The sequence below is a fragment of the Myripristis murdjan genome, chromosome 22 (assembly GCF_902150065.1).
Source record: "Myripristis murdjan chromosome 22, fMyrMur1.1, whole genome shotgun sequence".
Taxonomy (NCBI): domain Eukaryota; kingdom Metazoa; phylum Chordata; class Actinopteri; order Holocentriformes; family Holocentridae; genus Myripristis; species Myripristis murdjan.
Genome location: NC_044001.1, coordinates 6854603 through 6875270, shown reverse-complemented (window position 1 = coordinate 6875270; position 20668 = coordinate 6854603). Strand labels below are relative to the sequence as shown.

Here is a 20668-nt window from a genome sequence, read left to right as displayed (position 1 = left end):
CTCCCTGACACTGATGTCTACATGAGTGTGGGAACCCTGTGATAAAGAGATGAATATTAAATAAGAAAAAAACAACTGAAGGAAAGTCAAAGACAGGAAAATGTTTTAGAATGCTGGAACATTTTTATTAATTTAACACTTTTTTTGATTGTATTTTCATAAAAAATATCCGTTACAAGTTCACAACTTTGATAATAATTCAAAAAAAAAACAAAACAAAAAAAAAAGAATGAAGAAACTCAGGAATGCCAGGTAAGAGGTGTGCTGCATGCTTTCCTCAGTCTTAGACAACGGGCAAATGAGGCGCGTCCGGAGTTTGGTAGACGGTGGCCGTGAGAACGACGGGTAACTGGGCCGAGAACGAACCCGCAGCAGCGTGCACATCCGAGAGCTGCCGCGTCACCAAACACACCGCAGAGAGCATCGACTGGCCTTTCCAGCTTTTAGAATACAAAGACACATTCTGGGTGTTTTCAGAGGGGGGGGTGAGGTATGGCATGGGAGATGAGTCCTGATGCTGTCCTTCAAGCTCTTCCCTCAAACACCTCCTCTAAACCTCCTGCACCTCCACACAAACGCCTGTTCATCAACAATAAAACCTCAACTGCAAGAAAGAGCTCCCTTGCCTTCCACTTGATGCTCAAAAAAAAAATATTCAAAGTCTCCGTGGAAATCCTCTCGTTATAAACACAGTAGTACACACACACATTCATGGAAAACAGGATTACATGAATCACCGTCTGTTGACAATGAGGAAGAAAACTCACACAAACACGGATAAACATACCGTATGTTCACATATAGGAATACACACACACACACACATACAATCACCACGTCTTGGTACTGTCACAGCAAATGTAAATCCTCAAATGGCAACCTCAGACCAAGTCACACAACACTGCACCAAAGTCCCTCAACGCCTTAATATTTAAGAGCAACACCAAATTTAAAAAAAAAAAAACTAAATGCAACTGCTAACAAAAAAACTGTTAGCAGTTGTGTGCTGAAAAATAATAAAAACGGATTATCATTTAAAAAACAAAACAAAACAAAAAAATTATTGAGAATGTTCAACTTCAAATATCACACTGTTGAACTGAAATATGACTTGAAAAAACGAAACCACGAAATCTCCAAACAGTTTCAGTCACTCGTCAGGCTGCTTCGATCGTCTGAATCCCACATTAACTTGGGTGAAAAATGGCAGTTTAACTCCAAAAAATAAAATAAACTAAGTTGCTCAACGTGACACATCACAACCGCACTCATAACAGCAACAATTAAAAACATCTCCTAACCCATGCCATATTGTAGCCGACCGCTGTGGAAAACGGTTTCCAACAGAAAGCAGAGCCTTCCCTCTGATACCGGCAACGCTCAAGTTTCTTCACTTGTAAAAGAAAAACAAAAAGAGCAGTCCTGTGTTACTTTGTCTTGTTTGGTCAGTTAGAAGAGCGACTGCAGTGTGCATGGTCACAGAAACAGAGAGAAGGTGTGTTTGTAGAATGTTATTTTAAAAAAAATAAAATAAAACAGCAGCACAGCCTTCCTTTCATTACTAGCAATATGGTTGGATTCCAACACTGGACATAATGAATGGAGTCGACAGACACCACTTGTTCAGGCTGTATGTGAGCTCTGCTAAGTGGGTCCAAGCAAGTTCCCCCCCAATATGGGAGGTTTAATAGGGGGGCAAAGGAGGTGGGGCAGCAGGGGAGTGAGGGGAAGCTGGCTGAGGAGAAAACAGTGTTTCCTCCAGCCCACAACACTTGGGTTCAGTCTCCTCCTCGGCATGCTTCTGCATGTGCAGCACGATCCCCTGCAAGAAACAAATACATGACAGTGAACACTTAAATACACTTTGACAAAAAAAAAAATCCTCTGTTTTATGGTTAAAGAAAGGGTGCAGATACGATTTTAGAATGATCTACTGTAAAAGCTATTTCCATGTGTGGTTGAATTTAGCCAATAACACCTCGGGAAGGGGAGAATATAAATAGAGATTGATATTTAGGCTGAGAGGAGTACAGGTCTTCATACCTGCTTGGAGCTGCGTGAGCAGAAAAACTCTTCACAGTTTTTCCAGTGGCACTTGAGCGTCTGGAGGTTTTTGCCGGCGTGGTCGTTGATCAGGTGCTGCTGCAAATGCTCAAACACCCCGAAGATCAATGAGCAGCCATGCCACTGTCAAAGCAAGATAATTAATGATTACTACTGCCCAGGGAAAACAGGAGGAAATGACACATGAGCAAGCGAGGTTTATAAGCCTAAAGTAAAGAAAAGGTCAAAGAGGGAACAACAGGATGGCCAGTATGATGGAGGGTAAGACTGTAAGCTGGAATTCCTGTTTTCTGGCAATTGTCAAAAGTTATTCTGGTAAATATGGAAAATCAGTAACTCAAAGAGATGCAGACAGAGGCGGAGTGAAGGAAAGTTGTTTGACCAAAAACACAAATTGACTCCTGCAGTGCACCAAACATCACACATTGATGATATGTAAATAAGACGACCCAAAGGCGCATTTTTCTCTTTAAATATTAACATTCCCTGACACATACAGAGAATCACACACTGATCCTGGCTTGATTCCATTGTCTTCGATGCTATGTGATGTGTGTGAAATCTTGCTGTCGCACTCTGTCACAAGCAAAGCTGTTATTAAAGAAAATCCACCATTATTAAACAAATCCACCTCCTCGCTCCCTCGTCTTACCCAGCAGCGGTAGTTCTGCATGAGGTTCAGCTTGACGGCCTGCACACTCCCATCGTAACAGCCTGTGTAGATCTTAAACACAAGGAAGACACCAAAAACGGATTAACATCTAATCTTTCAATGTTTTCCCAAAGTGCACAACAAAAAGGAAGCCGTGGTCTAATCGGTTTTAAACACTGACTGCTGAATATTCCTAATTTAAAGATTTGAAGACACCGGATCTTCTTCTTCTGGATGACTTGATCTGCTTTCTCATTCAAACACGTTTATTACAAAAACTCAGCAGTCAGCATTCAAAATCTATTAGACCACAGCCTCCATACTTGATGAGTCATGTTTTGAATGGGGTCATATGACTCAGGCCCTTTGCTGCATGTCACCCACCACCCCTCCCATGTCCATCCTGTCTCTTGGGTATGGGTCTAACAGGCATCTCAACATGTAAGAAAAGAAAACACCTGAGGTGACATGCATTCTAACTGCATGTTGTAGTAGTATGCGCAGGCGCCTCACCATGTTCCTGTAGACAGCCATACACGTCACCATGTCAGTGTGTCCGCCATAGACCTGTAGCTGGACATCGGACTGTGGAAAGAAAAAAAAGGTTGGAGGTCAGTCAGAATTCCTCAGTGGGATCTACATAAAACTGATTCTTAATCGGAGCGCTGCAATATTTCAATGTCAGCTTTCACATCCCAAACTGGACTTCTCTAGTAAGTTTTCCTGCAGGGACTAGACCTTAAACATTTGTCTGGGACATAAACTTTGATGCTGATAAGTCTGGAAAATGACATCCATGTTATACTAAAAGATTCTGTCCTCCATTCCTGTGAGACTTCCCTCGAGCATCTGAATCTTTCTGAATTTAACCAACACGTCAACTTTATTTATCCTGAGAATTTTTTCAGGGTAATCAGCATTTTGTAAATATGAGGGCAGATGGTTAGCGGCGGACCTGTAGCTTGCAGACGTGAACCAGTTTGTCCAGGCACGCTGTCACAATCACCTTTCCCAGGATGGCTACCTCGGTAACGGCATGGCTGTGGCCCCTGTAGGTCTGTACCAGCTTTCCAGTCTGTGCAATGGATCAGTACATCATTTCAGTACATCAGTTTATCTTTCATCCTCAAAAGTTACAACGAGCAAGGACTGTGATGTCCCTTTAGTGTACACAGTGTTGAACAGGTTGACTCACATGGACGTTGTGTGCAAGGACAGTCTGATCACTGGAGCCACTGAATACCAGGTCGTTCACCACCTGACAGCAGAAGAAACAATGAAAACACAAGTTCAGGATTAGGCAGCGCTACACTCTCAAACATAAATTCATGCCACAGAACATTTAGGAGAAACTTAACATGGTTGAGGGGTGCAATGATACCATAAAAGGCTGATGATAAGCATTTTTCCCTGTCTGGTGTGCTTCTGAGTATCATAATTTCCCCAGCCAAGCGTACCTTCATGCAGAGCACAGTTTTGGTGTGTCCCTCCAGTGTGTGCAGCAGAAGCCCACTGCTGGCGTCTCTCACTCGGATGGTGCTGTCGTACGAACCCACCAGTAGGAACTTCCTGGCTGCCGTATGCATTGTCGCCAGGCAGCTCACTGCCCGCCGCCCCTGGCACTCAAACACATCCAGCTGCTTGTTTTTCTGAGGGACAAACAGTTTTGGTGTCTCTGTTTAAGGTTGTGTGAGGCAGTTTGTATTCTCATACAGCAGTCAGTGACTAACACCAGAATTTCATTTAGGGAAATACAGCAAATCTACAGTATCTTAATGGCTTGGATGGGACAGGGCAAACTCTGTGATTTAGACTGAGGCACAGGGAGCATTTTTACATAAAAACCTTGTCAAGTGCTGCTTTAGTTCGTTTTGGGTTTTTTGTGTGTGTGTGTGTGTGTGTGTGTGTCACTGATCTGTCTCAAGTGCTGTTTTGTCTCCTTGCCACAATCCCTTGGACCTTTTGTAGTCAGGAAATTTGTTATTTGGTGTTTTATACCCCCAAAGGCACTCACAGCAAATCTAACTGCAACAAGGACACATAATTTCCAAACTAATAAACCTCTTCCACATGGAATAGCAGAGTAAACACAGGTGTTACTAATGAGATTAACTAAAGCTGTGTTCCATAACAGAGCCAGGGCCCTGGTAGGAAAGGCTCTGGTCCACTTACATGGAATGACAGCTTAGTGAATGTCATTAGTAACACCTGTGTTTCCCTGCTCTTCATGTTTCAAAAGGTCGACACTAATGAGCCTAGGTTTTTTTTTTTAATGACTACAGGAACCCTGATAAACAGCATTAAATAAAACCAACAACAGTGTTACTTGTTCTGTGCTGAACATATTACACATATTAATTTAGTGTGGTATACTCTAGTCCTCACCTTGAGGTCAAAGGTCACCACTGTGCCGTTAGCCAGGCCGGCGTACAAAACCTTCCAGCGGCTGTGGAGGCAGAGGACCCGGTCAGACAGAGAGAACTGCTGCTTGAACTCCAGCGTCTGTGGACATGAGAGGAACATCACACAACGTCAGGGTATTGATTTTCATTTTCCATACACTTTGAGAAGTCTTTGATGGAAAAACACTTCATGGCTCTTTCAGCAAAATGGTGACAAGTTGGGGCTGAGAGAACAACTTCAAACGTTACACGTAAATTACATAAAATGCGGTAACTCAAACTGTTACACAAAAAACAGTCAAAAATCATGTGATATAAAGAAAAGAATGTGATATAAAAACATGCAGCAAAGGTATTTCACCTGATTTGTCCATTCACTGATTATGAGATAGATGGATATACATCTCTCTGCCAATCTGGTTATCTAATTAATAGAAAGAGGGATGTGTTTTCACCTTGAGGCTGTAGCAGCGGATGGTCTTGTCACTGGAGCCGGTGTAGAGGCGGTGATGCAGGCCCACTAGCGTCAAAACCAGCAGGCAATTCACCTTGGAGGTGTGGTCATCAAGCACAGCCACACATTTACGGCTCTGCAGGGGGAAGAGAAGACAAAAACAAGACGACAGCATGAGCACGAGTGTTTTTTCGGATCCTATTACAGTTTGCTCCTGCAGCTCAACAGTTTCCCCCACAGGCATCAGGCATCAGATAGAAATGCCGAAAAACTGCCACTTAGTCAGGGGTGTTAAATCCACATCCATAAGAGTGAAACATTAGATCTTTAGCATTACATGATTACATGATTACAAATTGCATAAGTACATACCACCAGGTCGAAAGCCTTGACAGTGCGATCTCCAGAGCAAGTGTACAGCAGCCCTTTGTAGATCTGCATGGCATTCACCGCCTCCTCATGGCCCTCAAACGCCCCCTCAGCGAGCATCTCATCCTCACCGGAGTCAGATGCATCTAAAAAAAAACACAAGACACAGAAAAAAATTAACAGTCCTTGCCGTAATTTTCTTCACAGACTCAGCAAAATGATTCAATATAGAGGATCCTGTCTGTAAAGTGTTGTCGTTTTGTCATCAAATCACTTAACATAAACCTTAGAAAGTTAGAGAATGACCTATGACCAGAGGTGAAAATTGAACTCATGGTTGCAAATAAGAAGCAGTGTGAAGGAGGGAGCACTGAGCAGCAGTCATTGTCTATCAGGTTAAATATACACACTCTCAGAAAGCCACATCCATTCATCACAGGGCTGCACGGTGTCAGTGCAAGTCAGTGACCGGCTCTATGAATACACTGCCCATAAACAGTAATCGGGGCGCCCCAGGAGCTATTTTAACCTGGAGAACGAGCATGAGATTTCTAATTCTGTCACCTCAGAATGTAATATGATTTCAGGCTACATATTCAAACTTACAAACAAGAGTGTCCTATATATTGGATGATATGAACTGTGTTTCCTCTAGACTCAGTGAGCAGCGGTGGACTATAATCACAGTAAAATTACATTACTTCTGAAAAAGTCAGTAAGTTAGTAAGTGACGTGCAGCATGGATAGATCTCTGAAGTGGAGACTGACATACCTGATGGCGTCTCCGACAAGTTGGGCGATGCGAGGGGCATCTGCACATCTCTGTAGGTAGGTGAAAACATCAATAACAAGATAAGACAGATTATATTCCATTTTCTGTTTAATGGTCTCAAGTGATGCGCTGCAGTGGTTGGTCTTTGGCTCTTTGTGTTTAATCTAAGACAGTTTGTAATTAGCCTGAATGTTAAAAAGCCCTGATATAACTAGTTTACAAGCAGTGTGAGGTTTTGCTGTCACATGTGAAAAACTGTCATGACCTTTGACTTTGGGTAAGTGCTGTAAAAAAAAAAAAAAAAAAGTCTATTCTTCTCATTTTTATGAAGAATGGGTGCTGCAGCTCCTACAAATAGACCTATCACTCCACATGGGTCGCCCAGGTATTTGAAAGCTACAGTCAACTGTCCAGTGTTTCTGCATAGCTGTCAACATTACAAAATTAAAGGTAAAATTATATTTATTGTACATGGTTATAAAATATCATTTGACAATATTAATTAACATATTATGACACAAATTACACAAATGTGACACAAAAATGGTCAAGTTGACCATGGAATCGTGTTAAGAGGTTTTAAATGCATGAATAAATATATCCTCATTTTAAAAGATTCTTTGGTTTAATCAGTCTCACCCTTCATTAGCTGTGACAACAGGGGACACATCCATGTCACTGGTGGAGGTGACCTCGTTGCAGGCCAAGGTCTGCGGCTCTGGTTTGAGGGAGTCTGAGGCTGAGACCTGGTCTGGGGACTGGGACTGAGACTGGGACGGGGACTGGCCTGGGGATGGGGCCAGACCTTGGCTGTCCAACTGTGGCTGCTGGCAAGCGGTGGTGACCTCCATGCTCTCCTCTGGTTCTGCCGTGCTAACATGCACTGGGTCATCAGGAGCCACCAGGTGAAGCTCCACCATTTCTAGGGGGGCCTCCTCGGGTTTGTCAGCTGGAGAGAGCGGCCCAGAGGCCTCCTCGACCTCCTCCTTGTCTCCCTCCATGAACCTGTCGCACTTCTCATCCTCCACGGTGGCTGGAGGAGTTGAGGTACTGACATGGCTGCCACCGCTGGGTCTCCTGCGTGCTCGAATCCACCTTGGCCTCGTGGCTTCTCCTTCCTCCTCTGAGTCGCTGCTCTCAGGCTGTTCCACCCCTTGCGCCTTCCTCAACACACCCCTTTTCTTTCGCCTCCTCACACGCTTTCCAGCCCTTGCTTCGGGTAAGCAAAGACGGACTAGGGAGACTGTGCAGGACTTCACGGACTGGCCGACTGTGGGTTCAGCAACACTCCATGTCTCAGAGCTCCTCCGACTGCCCGAGGAAAGTGCTATGTGGGTGTTTGAGTCAGACAAAGGGGGAAGACTATCCCTGGTAGACTGGGAAGTCCCTTCTATGATCTGCACCACACCTGATAAGCTGTCTTTGCTCTCTGCAGGGACTCCGAAGCTCTCCTGCGTAGCTTCTCTGTTAGTTAGGTACAGCTCGGACCTTCTTTCAGGAGACAACTGGCAGCTGTAGTCTGCAAAGTCTGCAAATGCTTCAGACACATATGGATCAGTGCAATTAATATCAAATTCTTACTAGAGACTGGCCATTTCTACTTATTAAATTCCATGACTTTTCTATGACAGCGCAGCTTCCTTAGATACTCAGGGAAAGGCAAGGACAGGCAGGAAAAAAACAGGAGAGCACTGGCTGAAATTCTGTTTTTTTTAGCCTGTCACGGCTTTGGTCTTTACTTTTATGCCTCCATTGTTAACAGGCCGTGAAACAATGAGAATTGAGATGCTAATAAGTATAGGGACTTTCTGGTGGCATTGCTATCAAGGCAGCTATAACCTACAAGTACCTGAGAGGCCTGTCTGTATTGCTAGAAAAGGATGGAGTCAACATGGGGAAGACAACTCTCTGCTGAGACAATGGTCCTTTTTAATGAACTGGAGCTACAATGTGTCAAATGTTGCTCATTTCTTTTTGGTACCTCTTTGTATCTCTGACTAACATTTGTCGCCATGTTTTAATTTCAAAATGCCTTTTCACTGTGACTTTAAGTGGAAAAGTGTGCATGAAATCATGTTACCTGAGTGAGAGGCTGCAGGAGGGACAGGCAGCTCTGGAGTGGTGCTGTGAGCCCAAGGAAATGTGTTCTCCGCAGGGTCTGGCTCTGTGCTGACACGGGCAGGAGAGAGGGGCTCCTGCTTGATGACTACAGGCATGAAGGGAAGGGTCGAGGAGGGAGGAGAGGCACACTGGGCAGCAGAGCAGGGACTGGGGAGAGCAGTGTCCGTGACAGAGGAGAGTGCGGAGGCCATGTGTGCCTCAAAGTCAAATGAATCCATCTTTTCTTCCTTCACTTTGACTTGAGGTATATTTTCACAACCACCTGGGAATAGATGACAAAGCACATGTACAACTCTCTGCTTGTAATGTAGATAATCTCATAATATAAGTCACACTCAATGTGGTAACAGCATTACACTTAGTTCAAAGTTCATAAAGAGTTTTCTGTGTTCTTGGTGTTTCATATTTTATGGCGGCCGTATAAATTCTGCCACAATTTTTAAGGTTAACTAAGTTCTTACCTTGCATCCCTTTGAGTAACTCAATGCGCTTGTTTCTCAGTGTGTTCATCTCTGTAGTCACCTGAAAAAGCATAAGCCACACAAGAGGCATCAGACAGTAAATATTTTTTCTAGTACCCAGCAAATAACGTGAGGGTCAGGACAGTGAATACATTTGAAAAGACTTTTCTTTAGCTTGTCATGATCCACCATAATTAGCTTGCTGTCATCCTTGTGTACTCAGCCACAGGCAGACAAATACATAAGGAAATAGATAAACTAACTGACTGACAGACCCACCTGCTGTTTTACCACCATGAGGCGCTGCACCTCCAGGTAGGCAGCCTCCAGCGCGGCCCTGGCCTGGATCAGACTGCTGTCCACAGTCTGCAGGGATCGACTCAGCTCCTCTTCCCGCAGGGACACAGCCAGGAGTTGTTCGACCTGTAAACGCTCTGCACCACGCCCAAAACATGTGTGAACAGTAAATGCCTTAGCTATGATACAAACGATTTTCAGGAATTTTTTGCAAAATCAAGATGGCCATAGTTATACTGCAAATGCAGTAAAATGATGACTAAAAATTATCACAGCATCCCACCAGAGATGCATTAAGTTATCAGAGACAAACTGAATTAACACAACAGTATTACACAGCAAATACACTGTCTCATGCCTCATATACACTGAAAAAGAACTTTTACATCCTCATATTTGTGGCACTAACCTCTCTTGGATTTGATTTTCCTTCTTTTATTCTTTCGTTCCAAGCACGGCATTTCTGGGCTTGGAATATCCTGAAAGATATTAGAGAAATAATCACTACAAATAGATCAATTTGTATTCTGCTTAATGGGTCTAGCAATAATCTACAATATTTCTGATATCCTGTCTTATTTTTTACACCCCTCTGAAATAAGACAGCGTCTTTCACTCACCCCAGCTGCTCTACGTTTCTTCCCTGTTCCCTGGCTGTCGTTCAGCTCCGTCCCCGAACTGCTGTCCCCTAAAGCTGAATCAGACCGCTGCAGTGCCTTCATTGTCCCTGTCGGTATGCTGTCCAGCTGCTTCTGTGCTTTGGCCTCACACTGACCGAGCATCTGTTCCCCTTCCTGCAGCCGCTGATTGTTTCTGCTCCTTTGGGCAGATATGGGTTTTGGGCTGTGCAGTGTCTCCATGGAGATCTGAGGGGGGAACAGGGAGTGACTGGACCCGGAGCAGTCAGGAGCAAGGCTACTCTCTGATAAGCAGCGTTTGCGAGGGGCAGCTGAGGCGGGGAGGTCCATCAGCATCTCCCACTGGAAACCCTCTAACAGGCGGATGTTGTCCTCCTCCTGGCTCTGTTCCTCCTGGTCATACGACACCATCTCTATCCCAAACCTAGAGGGTGACAGGACACAGCAGAGGTGCTTGATGTTAACTGAAAGCAAACGTCACTTTGCATTTGATGTTACCTTAATGGCTCTATGCAGTGACTGACCCCTGAACGTACTAAAACACATTATGTATGACACTGCTTATGTATGAAGTTCATTCAGCTCACTTCTGCACTAAGAGTGTATTCAGACCTGTGGCTCGCTTGCTTTGTTCTGATTCAGGGGCTAAATCGATACAATTGTTGCATTTTTCTTTTGGGTCGTCAAGGCAACAGTCTGTATCGGTCCAAAGTTGTAAACAAATGCCATGCGCAGACCAACTGTTCTCTCATTGGTCAGAATCCTGGAAGGAAAAACCCCTTCTTCTTCTGTTGCTTTTTCTTCTGCTGTTTCTTTTTTTGGGGGGGTTGACGGTTGGCAACCGGGTGCATTACTGCCCCCCTCTATTGGAGGGTGAACCACAGTTATGAGTCAGTTGTGTTGGTTGCTGTGTTGGTTACGTTCTCACTGCAAACGAACCGCTCCAGGGCTCAAAAGGAAGCGAGTCGAGACCACCCCTTCTAGGCGATCTCAGTCTGCGTGTTTCATCCCGCATCCAAGCGCAATTGCTGTGTTCACATATGTCCAAACGAACCGATCTTTGGGGGAAAACGCTCCCTGTTTTGGAACAACTGCTCGAAATGAGACAGGTCTGAATACACCCTTAGATCCATAAAACTGAAAACTCACAATCCAAGTTTAAAGTTTAAACGTCACCCTTAAAACTGTAAAAAAAAATATTCTAAGATCAACATTTCATCTCAGTATAATTTAAGATGCACAAGAACTATTGACACTTCATCTTGACCCTGTTTAAGTTTAAACATTTTTTTTATCCAATAAAAATATTGTAATTTGTTTTTTATCAACTCCTATTCACAATGCACTTAACAAAAAAATGTATATAATAAGCTCATCATCTCACCTTGGCATGCCTTTTCCTTGCTCTTGCTTCTTTCTGACCTCCTGGTACACCTGTTCCCAGTTCACATTGCGCCGGGACCCTGAGGAGCTGATGAGCTGCCGTACAGTCGGTTTAAGTCCCGACTCCTTCTCTGTCTCCCCTTTCCGTGACTCGCTTACATTGCGGACCCGCCTGGCACTGTTCAGGTTGGGCTCGTGGCTGACTGTTTTGCTCTTAGAGCTTATGTGTTTGGTCAGGTCACGCTTCAAGACAGGAGGAAGGCCAAGTTTGGACAGGCTGGCCGTGGTTGATCCTGCGGCAGCTTGTGCTTGACCGCTCCTAGAGGTATCACTCTCTGAGCCCTGCCCCGACTCTGTAGCCTGCATGGTGTCATCTGGGGTCTCTGATCCCATCACCTTCTCCTCTCTCTTCCTGTCCTCCTCCTCATCTTCCTTCCCTGAGGCTGCAGGCTCTGAGCTTTCCATGGTGGAGGTGCTGACTTGTACCGACTGGAGAAACTGGCTGCTGTCTGGAGGTGGCAATGTAAGGTTTACTTTCTTGTCTCCACAAGGATATGGCTTCATTGAGTCAGGGGAAGCTGGTTTAGCTTCATTCTGCCTACAGTTGTTTTCTTTGTTCATTCCAAGCTGACCCTCTGGATGATTGCTTTGCTGTTCCTCCACAATATGAAGAGCTGTTTCCATCCGTTTGTCATTGGAGATATCCATGGAGTCCCTCTTTCCTAACATTTTTTCCTTGGCTTTCTTCAGCATTTCTGAGAGCTGCTGTTCTTGTCTTGATTGCAGTGGTTCAATGGGTGAAGCCTTAGAACTGAGTGCACTGTGTTGTGAGGCTGGTTTGGGCTGTTCATGCTCTTTATTGGAGGCCTTCTTGAGCGGAGCTCCAGCTTTCACACCAGAAGTTAGGGAAAGTTTCCTATCTGTGTGCTCTGATGGCTTTTCTGTCTTCTGCTTAGAGGGGCCAGGTGAGGAGGTTTGGTGGCCACCTCTCAGAGCATTGCTGCTTCTGCTGCTACTAATACTGGTGTCTGGTGACTTTTCTTGTTTCTGAGGTGTGGGCACTTTGGGGTACTTCTCTGAGGGGCTGGGGTGGATGTCCTTTTGTGGTACAGAGTCAAAGAGCTTTGTGGTTGGATAGGGTGACCAGCGGCAGGCCTTGTCTAGCTTTGGATTACTGCCAAAGGTCTTGGAGCTGTTGCGGTCACTGTCTGCATTCAGTTGCTCCCCATTATGATGTCCGTCACCCTGTCGCCCTCCCTGGTCACTGCCTTTACTATGAAACTGGTATAAAGCGCGAGCAAAGAAACTGGGTGGAGGTGGATGCCTAGGAATAGGCCCCATGAGGCTAGGAGGCTTGCCCTGTTGTGGATTAGGGGGATAATTATTTTGGCCATAGACACCATAACTGCTGCCTCCATTGCTCAACCAGGGCAGTCTATCTCTTTTATTGCCCTGATCCCACTGCCTGTTGCCCCAATTCTCCTGGCTGCGCAAGCCTCCACCAGCCCAATGTCCAGACGCCCAGTTCTGGAAGTTGGGCGGCTCCTGAGCATGCCAAGTTGCACTTTTTCCCTGATTGCTGTGCTGCCAAGGTCTTGAATCAGCCACAGCCTCCCCTTTTCTGCCACCAGATAGTTTGTTCCCATACCAAGTCCCTTGCCGATAAGATCCACTAAAGCCCCTTGGTGGCGGTCGCCAGGTGCAGTCCTTCTGGAAACGCTCCTTCGTTTCTTTCAGCCTCTGCAGAAACTCCTGCTGTTTCCTTTGTTCTGCCTCCTCTTTTGCACGCTTTGCAGCAGCAGCCTCCTCCTCTTTTCTAGAAACAAAGATACATATAGCTTTATAGCTTACCAAGGCCTTTTATTAACTTTCTTCTGTAATGCTGATGTAGACAAAACTATAAATCACCTCTGGCTAAAAACCCAAGCCAAATCTTTAAACTTTAATCCTTTGCACTTGTGTGAAATTACATAAAACCATCCTTATGTAGCTATTATACTTATGTATTTTATGTGTGTTCAAGACTTGGAAAGTCTACCTAGCTACAAGTCTTGATGACAAGTGTTAACACCTAAAAGGTGCCAAGACTTGGTTCATAGCGTGACCTAAAGCATTGACCTCATGGGGTGTGAGCAGAGTGAAAAGATCTGGCATGTGACCATGTGACCATGTGACAGCTGCATGCCAGCTTTTGCCTGCAGCAGTCTCAAAACATATCACACTTTCCAAACTGCAACAGTGAGACACCTTTCTAAGGTTTCCTGGGAGACACTGAGGACAGAGTCGTATCTTCAGCCAATCATGTGCACAAAAAATGTAAAGGTCTAAATAGGCTGGATACTTTTACAGAAGTCTCACTATTGCACCGAATTATAGAAAAGTTTACAGTATTTAATCAGGAAGAACAAAAATCAGGACAGCAGCTAGAGGCCAGAAATCCCCCATAATCAATAAGAGGTTTGGTTGTGTGATCTCATATCTAGATAGCAGAATGACCAGAAAACTTGAGGCAGAATGTGTCTGATCTTTGTGTGTGGGTGCAAGAGAGTGCAGTCCTGCTTTTTTTAGGCTGCAGTCCTGACATTCGACTCCGACCTCTCAGCTCAAGGTGCAGCAGCTCAGTTTAGCTAAAAGAGACCTGTGAGTACCGCTGAACAGAATGTGACTATACATGGTTCACAGACACAGAGGCAGCCTATGAGCTTATCACCAACATTCACAATTGGAGGTGATAAAATTATCACAAAAAATTGTGCAGAGTTTCTGCACAATTACGAAAAAAGATATTTAGCTGCAATACTGACTACTGCAATTTATAGAATTTCACAAGCAGTAATTATTTCTTCGAGGAAATAGTGTTTTGTCCAATGTCCAAAAAAAGACATTGTGGCACTGTTCAGCAAAAAAATTGTCAACATTTTACCCCTGGCCTACAACTTTATTTGTAGGCCAGGGATAAAATGTTGACAATTTTTTTTGTTTGTTTTAGTCAAATTGACTCCTAAGAACTAGCATTTTATCAACACCCAAAATATCGGAATATTTTATGAACACTTAAAAAAATACAGAAAAATGTTTTTTTGTATTTGAACTTGCAATTACAATATTATGCGAAAACATAACTGACTTTTTCCATAAAGATGACTTTCTGTCAATACTTCACAAAAAAACAACTACCCAATTATTAGATACATTGCACTCTATTAAAAGTATCCAAACCTTGCCGCGTGTTAAATAGCATTTCTCTGACTTTGGTGCAAGTCTGGGCCCTGTTAATCCCTCAGCCCCAGAAACTAAGCAGATGAAATCAGGTTGTCAACAAATATTAAGTGTCTTACCGAATCAATTCTTTTCTTTTCTCGATCAACTCCACCAGTGCCTGGTCGAAGTAGTCCTCGTCCTCGTCGTTCCCAGCAGTCTTTTGATCCGCGGCATCCACGTTCTGCTTATGCGAGGGGCTGGAAATGTGGCCGGCATATTCGGTCAGGCTTGCCACCGTTACCTGGCACACTTTGCACTCGTGTCCACAGTCCCTGGGGAGGGAAGGGGAGAGCGGGCGTTCAATGGTTCCTTCAGGCATGATTGTGGTCTAGTCTGGTTGGGTTTCCTGCCTGCAGAGCCTGCAACAACTTCTAGGCTCTACTTATGGTATTTAAAAGTCAAAATAAGACAAGGAGAGGAGAGTACTCAACAATCCTTACATAAGTTTTTGGATAAACCAACAAAAAAAGACTTGTCCAAATTTTCTACCCTTCACAGATCAGGAGGTAAACTAACTTAGAATTTTCTTTTTTAAAAAAAATAAAACGTAGTTAAAAGCTTGATCGTCCTGATCTTTTTTTCTCTTCTCTTCAGCAGGCCATAGCTGGCAGGGTGAGGGCAGGGTGGGCAGCCAGGCTGTACCCAGGCAGCATGCTTGTCTAGCCACCACAACCAGCCACGCAGCACAGCGCTGGGACGCGCAGATGGGAGACAGGCGCCCTCAGCCTAGTATGCTCTCATGATGGTGTCCGCTGCGCTCTGAGATCATAGACGGCTGTGCCTGTATTTCACCTCAGACTCATCTCTGAAAGCCAGCACCCAGCCCCCATCCTGTCCAGCATGTGTTATTAAAACATTCCCCCACAAGCTGCAGACCCGTTTGACCAATCCCAAGGCTCGTGTAACCGGAGCCATGTGCAGCTGCACATAATCCCCACCTCTCCCAAGTATGTCATGCTTTGATTCTGAGAGAGACGCTGTCAGTTTCAGATTGCTGGCTCCTGTTCAACTTCTTTTTCAAAATTGTGTCATGGCATGCTGCCATTTTCTGACCTCTCGTGCAGCTGGCAAACTCTTTATCAGTGAGATTGAGTTACATTTTTTTAGATTGTCACGTTCTTTCTCAACTGCAACCTTGGGCAAAATGAAACGTAAACAAAATATCAAAGTAACATAATTTAAAAAAAAAAAACTGTAATTACTTGTTGAAGCAAAAAAACATGTTTGCCAATGCCATCCAATTCCTGGACAGCCTGATTTCTAAATAAAGCACTCTCACTACTTTCACTACTTTCAAATGGCCAGCACGCCCATACTGCTGAAAGAGATACTTACTTTCTTTCTGCTTAAAGAGATACTTAGACAGGTCAAAGTTTTAATAAGGTCACATGATAGTTAACTTTCTAATCAGAGTTTATATGACGTCCCAGTAAACTAGTGACCTCTCGGGCCTGGAGCCTGAAACCCAATTTGTTCTACCCCGGACTGCTCCAAGTCACTGACAAGCCACATACTTTTCTTAATCTACATGGGGTCACAAGATAGCCAGTTGCCTGCTATCGGTCATGCCTGTTGTTCCGGAGAGATTGTGTCTAAATATATAAGCCACAGTAGAGACAGCTGCCCCTCTACCCACTTGCCCGTTAACGGTGATCCACACGTGCCCGGGCATACACGTGCCTCATGACCAAAATGGACTTCAACTACACTCCTGATTCAATGTGTTTTTTTTTTAAATTACAGTTAGGCTACTAGTTCAGTAAGTTAGTGTGCTATATAGGACACAATTACAGCTAAAATGTTAATCCTTAATATTTCATTTCATGTTGCCATCCTGATTACTAATCATGATTCCAGAAGAAATCCCATACAGAATAGAAGGGCAGCAACATCCTAGGATGAACTGCAACACTTTATTTGCAGATGAAACGTATTTACTATAATATATTTGACAAACAAGCAGCGCGGCAATGCATTATGATTTTTACTAAAGTTTCCTCCTTTCACAATGGGATTTCTTCTTGATTTCACTTTATTTTGACAAGCATCCATGTCCTGAAAGAGATCCGACTGGCGCATCATCAAACCCCACAAGGATACTGATCATGACTGCATTAATATTAACATCTTGATTATTTTCAATTACAGTGGGCATTAAAAAGCAAATTAAATGTGATTATATGTCTCAGTTTAACTGATCCCTACAATTATATTGTATAGAAATCAATAACACACAATTATAGCAAACGGTGTTGAATGAATCTGTGTAGTTTGTCTTTGGTGCAGCTTTACAACAAACTCACCGGCCCTTCAGGTTCTCCAGTTCGCGGTGATGCAGCATACTCCTCATATGCTCATCCATCTCCTGCAGATACACATTGAAAACACAGCTTTCCTTTAATGAAAGTCAGAGGAAATGCAGTTTCTGTGCTTGGTTAAGTGATGCATTCTATTTGGCACACATATGCAAAGCCTGGAAAAAAACACTGATGTTTGGTACTTTATTTTACTGCAGCATGATATCTGAATGTGGAGAATGAATGTAAGCTGGGATCCTAGATGTCATGACACTTGAACAACGGTAATAACTGAAGCTATATTACCTGCTTAGAGCTGCAGATCATTTCACAAAGGATGCACTTTCTTCCTTTCCCCATTTTGAATACAGGTGAATGTCAGCCCATTACTGTGAGGGGTAAGAAACATTTTAGTAAAAGCGCAGAGCAATAGCAGCTTACACAGAACAAAGCTAGAAAGTTCTGTGACACTGTTCTTAATTAGAAATAGTGCGGTTCGACCTTAGTGTGACATCATGAATATCAAAACTAATTATGTACGGTGCAAGTATGTAGAACAGCGGCCAGCTATTATCTTAGTGGCTGCAGTCTCAGCTCTCTCTCAGCTGACGGACTTTGACACACCAAACCAACACCATGACGACGGAGGGCGCATTTTCTCTCACTCCCACACCTAGCTCTTCAGCATGCCTCGGTGCCATAGCCAAATGCCAGCACACATTTCAACCTGGTCAATGGTCTAATTACAGCCTGCTGATAGAGCAACTCCATGGCCAGAAGGCAGAGCCATGGGAACAGTGGGGCTATGCCTGGGCTTGTCTAACATTCACAAACAGGGCGGGAAATCAACACCGACCACAAGCCAAATGTTGGTGAATTTCAACTGTAGCTGGTTAGTTTGTCCCAACTGACAACTTGGCTGCATACCAGTGATCATGTGGAGGCACTGCTCTATTCTAAAATGCAGCTGGTTAGTAAATCTGTAAATGTTCTGGGAAGAACCAGCCACTTTAAAAGCTCTCATTTTTGTTACAGTTTTTGTCCAGGCTGAACCAAAACCCTACCAAAAACAAAAGAAGCAAACATCATCACACCCGTCTCTACTCTTGTTATAGTGTGATGAAGTTTGGGAAATTTAACAAGAATATACAGTAAGACAACAACCTTTTAAAGAGGCAGAGTAACATTATAATAGGCAACTGCAAAGGAAAAAGCCCATATTAATAAAACCTTCTAGTACAAGGTAATGCAACATGTTGGATGCCAACTGCTGTAAAAGTCAAAGAAGACAGTGGGCATCTGATTCTAACTCAAATTTGGACGCTGATGACATGTACCAAAGATCCGTTATGCAAAATAGATAAACTGGGACTCCCCGATTCCCACAGCCAACATCGTACCAGGCTATGGCAGGGATGCTGAGTAGGTATTTAATCATAGAGCAAAGTTTAATATAGAATAAGGACAAAGTCTGATATGGAAATGAACAAGGTCTGGAGATCCCATCAGCAGCAGCAGTTTATGGTGTTAATATGCCTAACAATACTTCCATCATCATTTCTATTGACTCCCAAGGTACCAGAGGGCAGTTATTTATAATATTAGTGTGATGCATGGGTCATATTCCCTCACACCCAGTGACTCTCTAGGGGGCAGCAGGCGGCACAGTGCAGATTCAAAATAGTGATGTTACCTACAAATGTAGCTATGGTTAAAAATGTCTGGAGACATTTGATTTTTCGTCAACACTTGAACTTTCCTCTGCGAGCCTCATAAGCTGAATAAGGCCTTATCAGTGGTTTGCTACTGTTGAATGGGTTAGACAAAACTAAAGATGAAGCAGATCAGCATATAACACTATAATGTTGAGTTATAGCTTAGCTACACTGGCGCTAAATGAAAGCCAGAGATCCTGCAGGAGCAACAATGGAAAACAATCAAACACCAGCAGCTACAGACGGGCTAAAAACAATGACTGCTTTAGCTTCATGTTGCAGGAGTTTGTCACCATCAAAACAGACCTGCACACTTCCAAGAACAAACGCCACAACAGCATGTTACTTACGCCGAGGCTGCTTTTTAACGTAATTATGTTTAACGGTATTTATCAAGCAAACCAAGTCCTTGCATCCTGTTGTTAGCCTAGCCGCTAACTAGCTTCACCGATAACCGTTGCTTTACAAAACACACGCTACAACGATGTACCTCACTTCTGTTTTAACTAAGCAGCAAACAGTAAAAACAAAAAACAACAGGCTGCATGAAGCATGAACTGCTTAGATATTAAAGCAGTTTTAGGAGATATATCCTGTTGGCCGAAGCTAAAGCAGCTTAGCAACAGGCTAACAGCTCAGCCTGCTAGCGACGGGTTGCTAACCTCACAACAACACTGTAATGACGTGCTCGTGAAATCGTGAGGGAGTGTATGAAATATTAAATATATTATATGAAGTATATTAGATAAGAAGTTACTGTTGGGATACCTTTATACTATCCAAAATGTGTGTCACTACTGCATTTTCACATCCACCGTTGAGGCTAACATCCTGTACTGTACTGTGACCTCCGACCCGAGCTGCGTTCAGGAACACCGCTGCTCACAAAACCACGGCCAGGTTACTGCTTAAAAAACAACACCAAAAACAGGTCTGGTGTCTCAAATGCGACACGCTACTTGACGTTTCATGTCTGCAGTTACATACCACAGAAGTTCAAGTTTGAAATAGTGTTCATGGTGCTCCGGAAGAGAGTTTGAACAGCGTGTCTTTTTAGTTTCCTACAGCTTTGGAGAGACATGAACGCCCCGCCCCTCACTGTGTGTGTTACCTTAATAAAAACACACTGAACTTTTGAACTTCATCCTGTTACTGAGGGATGATCACAGATTATTGTTTGAGTTTATTTTCACATCAGTGAGATAACATGAATAAATAACATTTTTCAAAGTGGTAAATTTTTTAAATGCGCGTTTTTCTCGTTTTTGGTGCTTTCTATCTGCTGGTCTAGGTGTCTGTATTTTGGTGGGTGGGGTCAGGGTGGGGGGGCCTGGCTGTATGTTCAAAAAAAACAAAACAAAAAGGAAACATTACAACATCATCGCTATATTGTGTTCTCATAAATATGTCCAAATTCTAAAAAATAAAATGAAATGCATCTAAGCAAATTTTTCACTGAGAAGATAAACAGAAATGAATGTTTATTTCTATTTTTCCCCTTTTTTTGTTAAATTTCCAGCAGCTTTGTTCCTCTATTGTCCCCCCTTACCACTGAACTTTATACATAAGTGATGCAAATATTATGCTAAACAAAAACAATAAATTGGATTATTCTTGGTATTATGCTTTAATAAAAATCAAAAGGCTATTAAATATGTTTTCTTTTTTCAAAATGTCTGAAAACACAGGGAGTGAAACACAAAACAGACCACAGTTGTATCCATAGTTTTTTTTTTTTTTTTTTTTATGTATTTACATCAATTCAAGTACAATCCAGATGAT

The 20668-nt window shown here is 43.4% G+C and overlaps 1 protein-coding gene across 3 annotated transcripts; it reads right to left on the bottom strand.

Annotated features, from left to right (window-relative positions):
• Positions 1-118: 118 nt before the first annotated feature.
• On the bottom strand, positions 119-19904 carry znf106a (zinc finger protein 106a). 3 transcript variants are annotated; one of them, XM_030082064.1, is made up of 22 exons: positions 19874-19904; positions 17478-17560; positions 17178-17239; positions 14952-15146; positions 11615-13429; positions 10213-10654; positions 10002-10071; positions 9575-9729; positions 9296-9356; positions 8794-9096; positions 7353-8250; positions 6714-6763; positions 5945-6087; positions 5574-5708; positions 5102-5218; positions 4174-4365; positions 3912-3974; positions 3672-3791; positions 3230-3301; positions 2717-2788; positions 2044-2187; positions 119-1822 (listed from the first exon to the last, which is right to left on the bottom strand). In XM_030082064.1, exons 2-22 carry the CDS (start codon positions 17529-17531, stop codon positions 1685-1687), a joined length of 5301 nt encoding a protein of 1766 aa, XP_029937924.1. In that variant the 5' UTR covers positions 17532-17560; positions 19874-19904; the 3' UTR covers positions 119-1684. The 3 variants fall into 3 exon arrangements, with proteins under 3 accessions (XP_029937924.1, XP_029937923.1, XP_029937925.1); XM_030082063.1 differs by lacking the exon at positions 19874-19904 and adding an exon at positions 19655-19737; XM_030082065.1 differs by lacking the exon at positions 19874-19904 and adding an exon at positions 19655-19737 and having other exon boundaries at positions 7353-8241.
• Between the last annotated feature and the right edge of the window lie 764 nt (positions 19905-20668).

What these genes read in the sequence shown, in the direction of transcription:
- znf106a (XM_030082064.1), bottom strand. Translation starts at nt 17,531, where the DNA reads ATGGGGAAAGGAAGAAAGTGCATCCTTTGTGAAATGATCTGCAGCTCT. An exon ending in CAAGGAAAAGGCATGCCAAG is followed by an intron (nt 10,655 to 11,614) that starts GTGAGATGATGA and finishes GTCACCCTCTAG; the next exon opens with GTTTGGGATAGAGATGGTGT. An exon ending in AGAAACGTAGAGCAGCTGGG is followed by an intron (nt 10,072 to 10,212) that starts GTGAGTGAAAGA and finishes AATATCTTTCAG; the next exon opens with GATATTCCAAGCCCAGAAAT.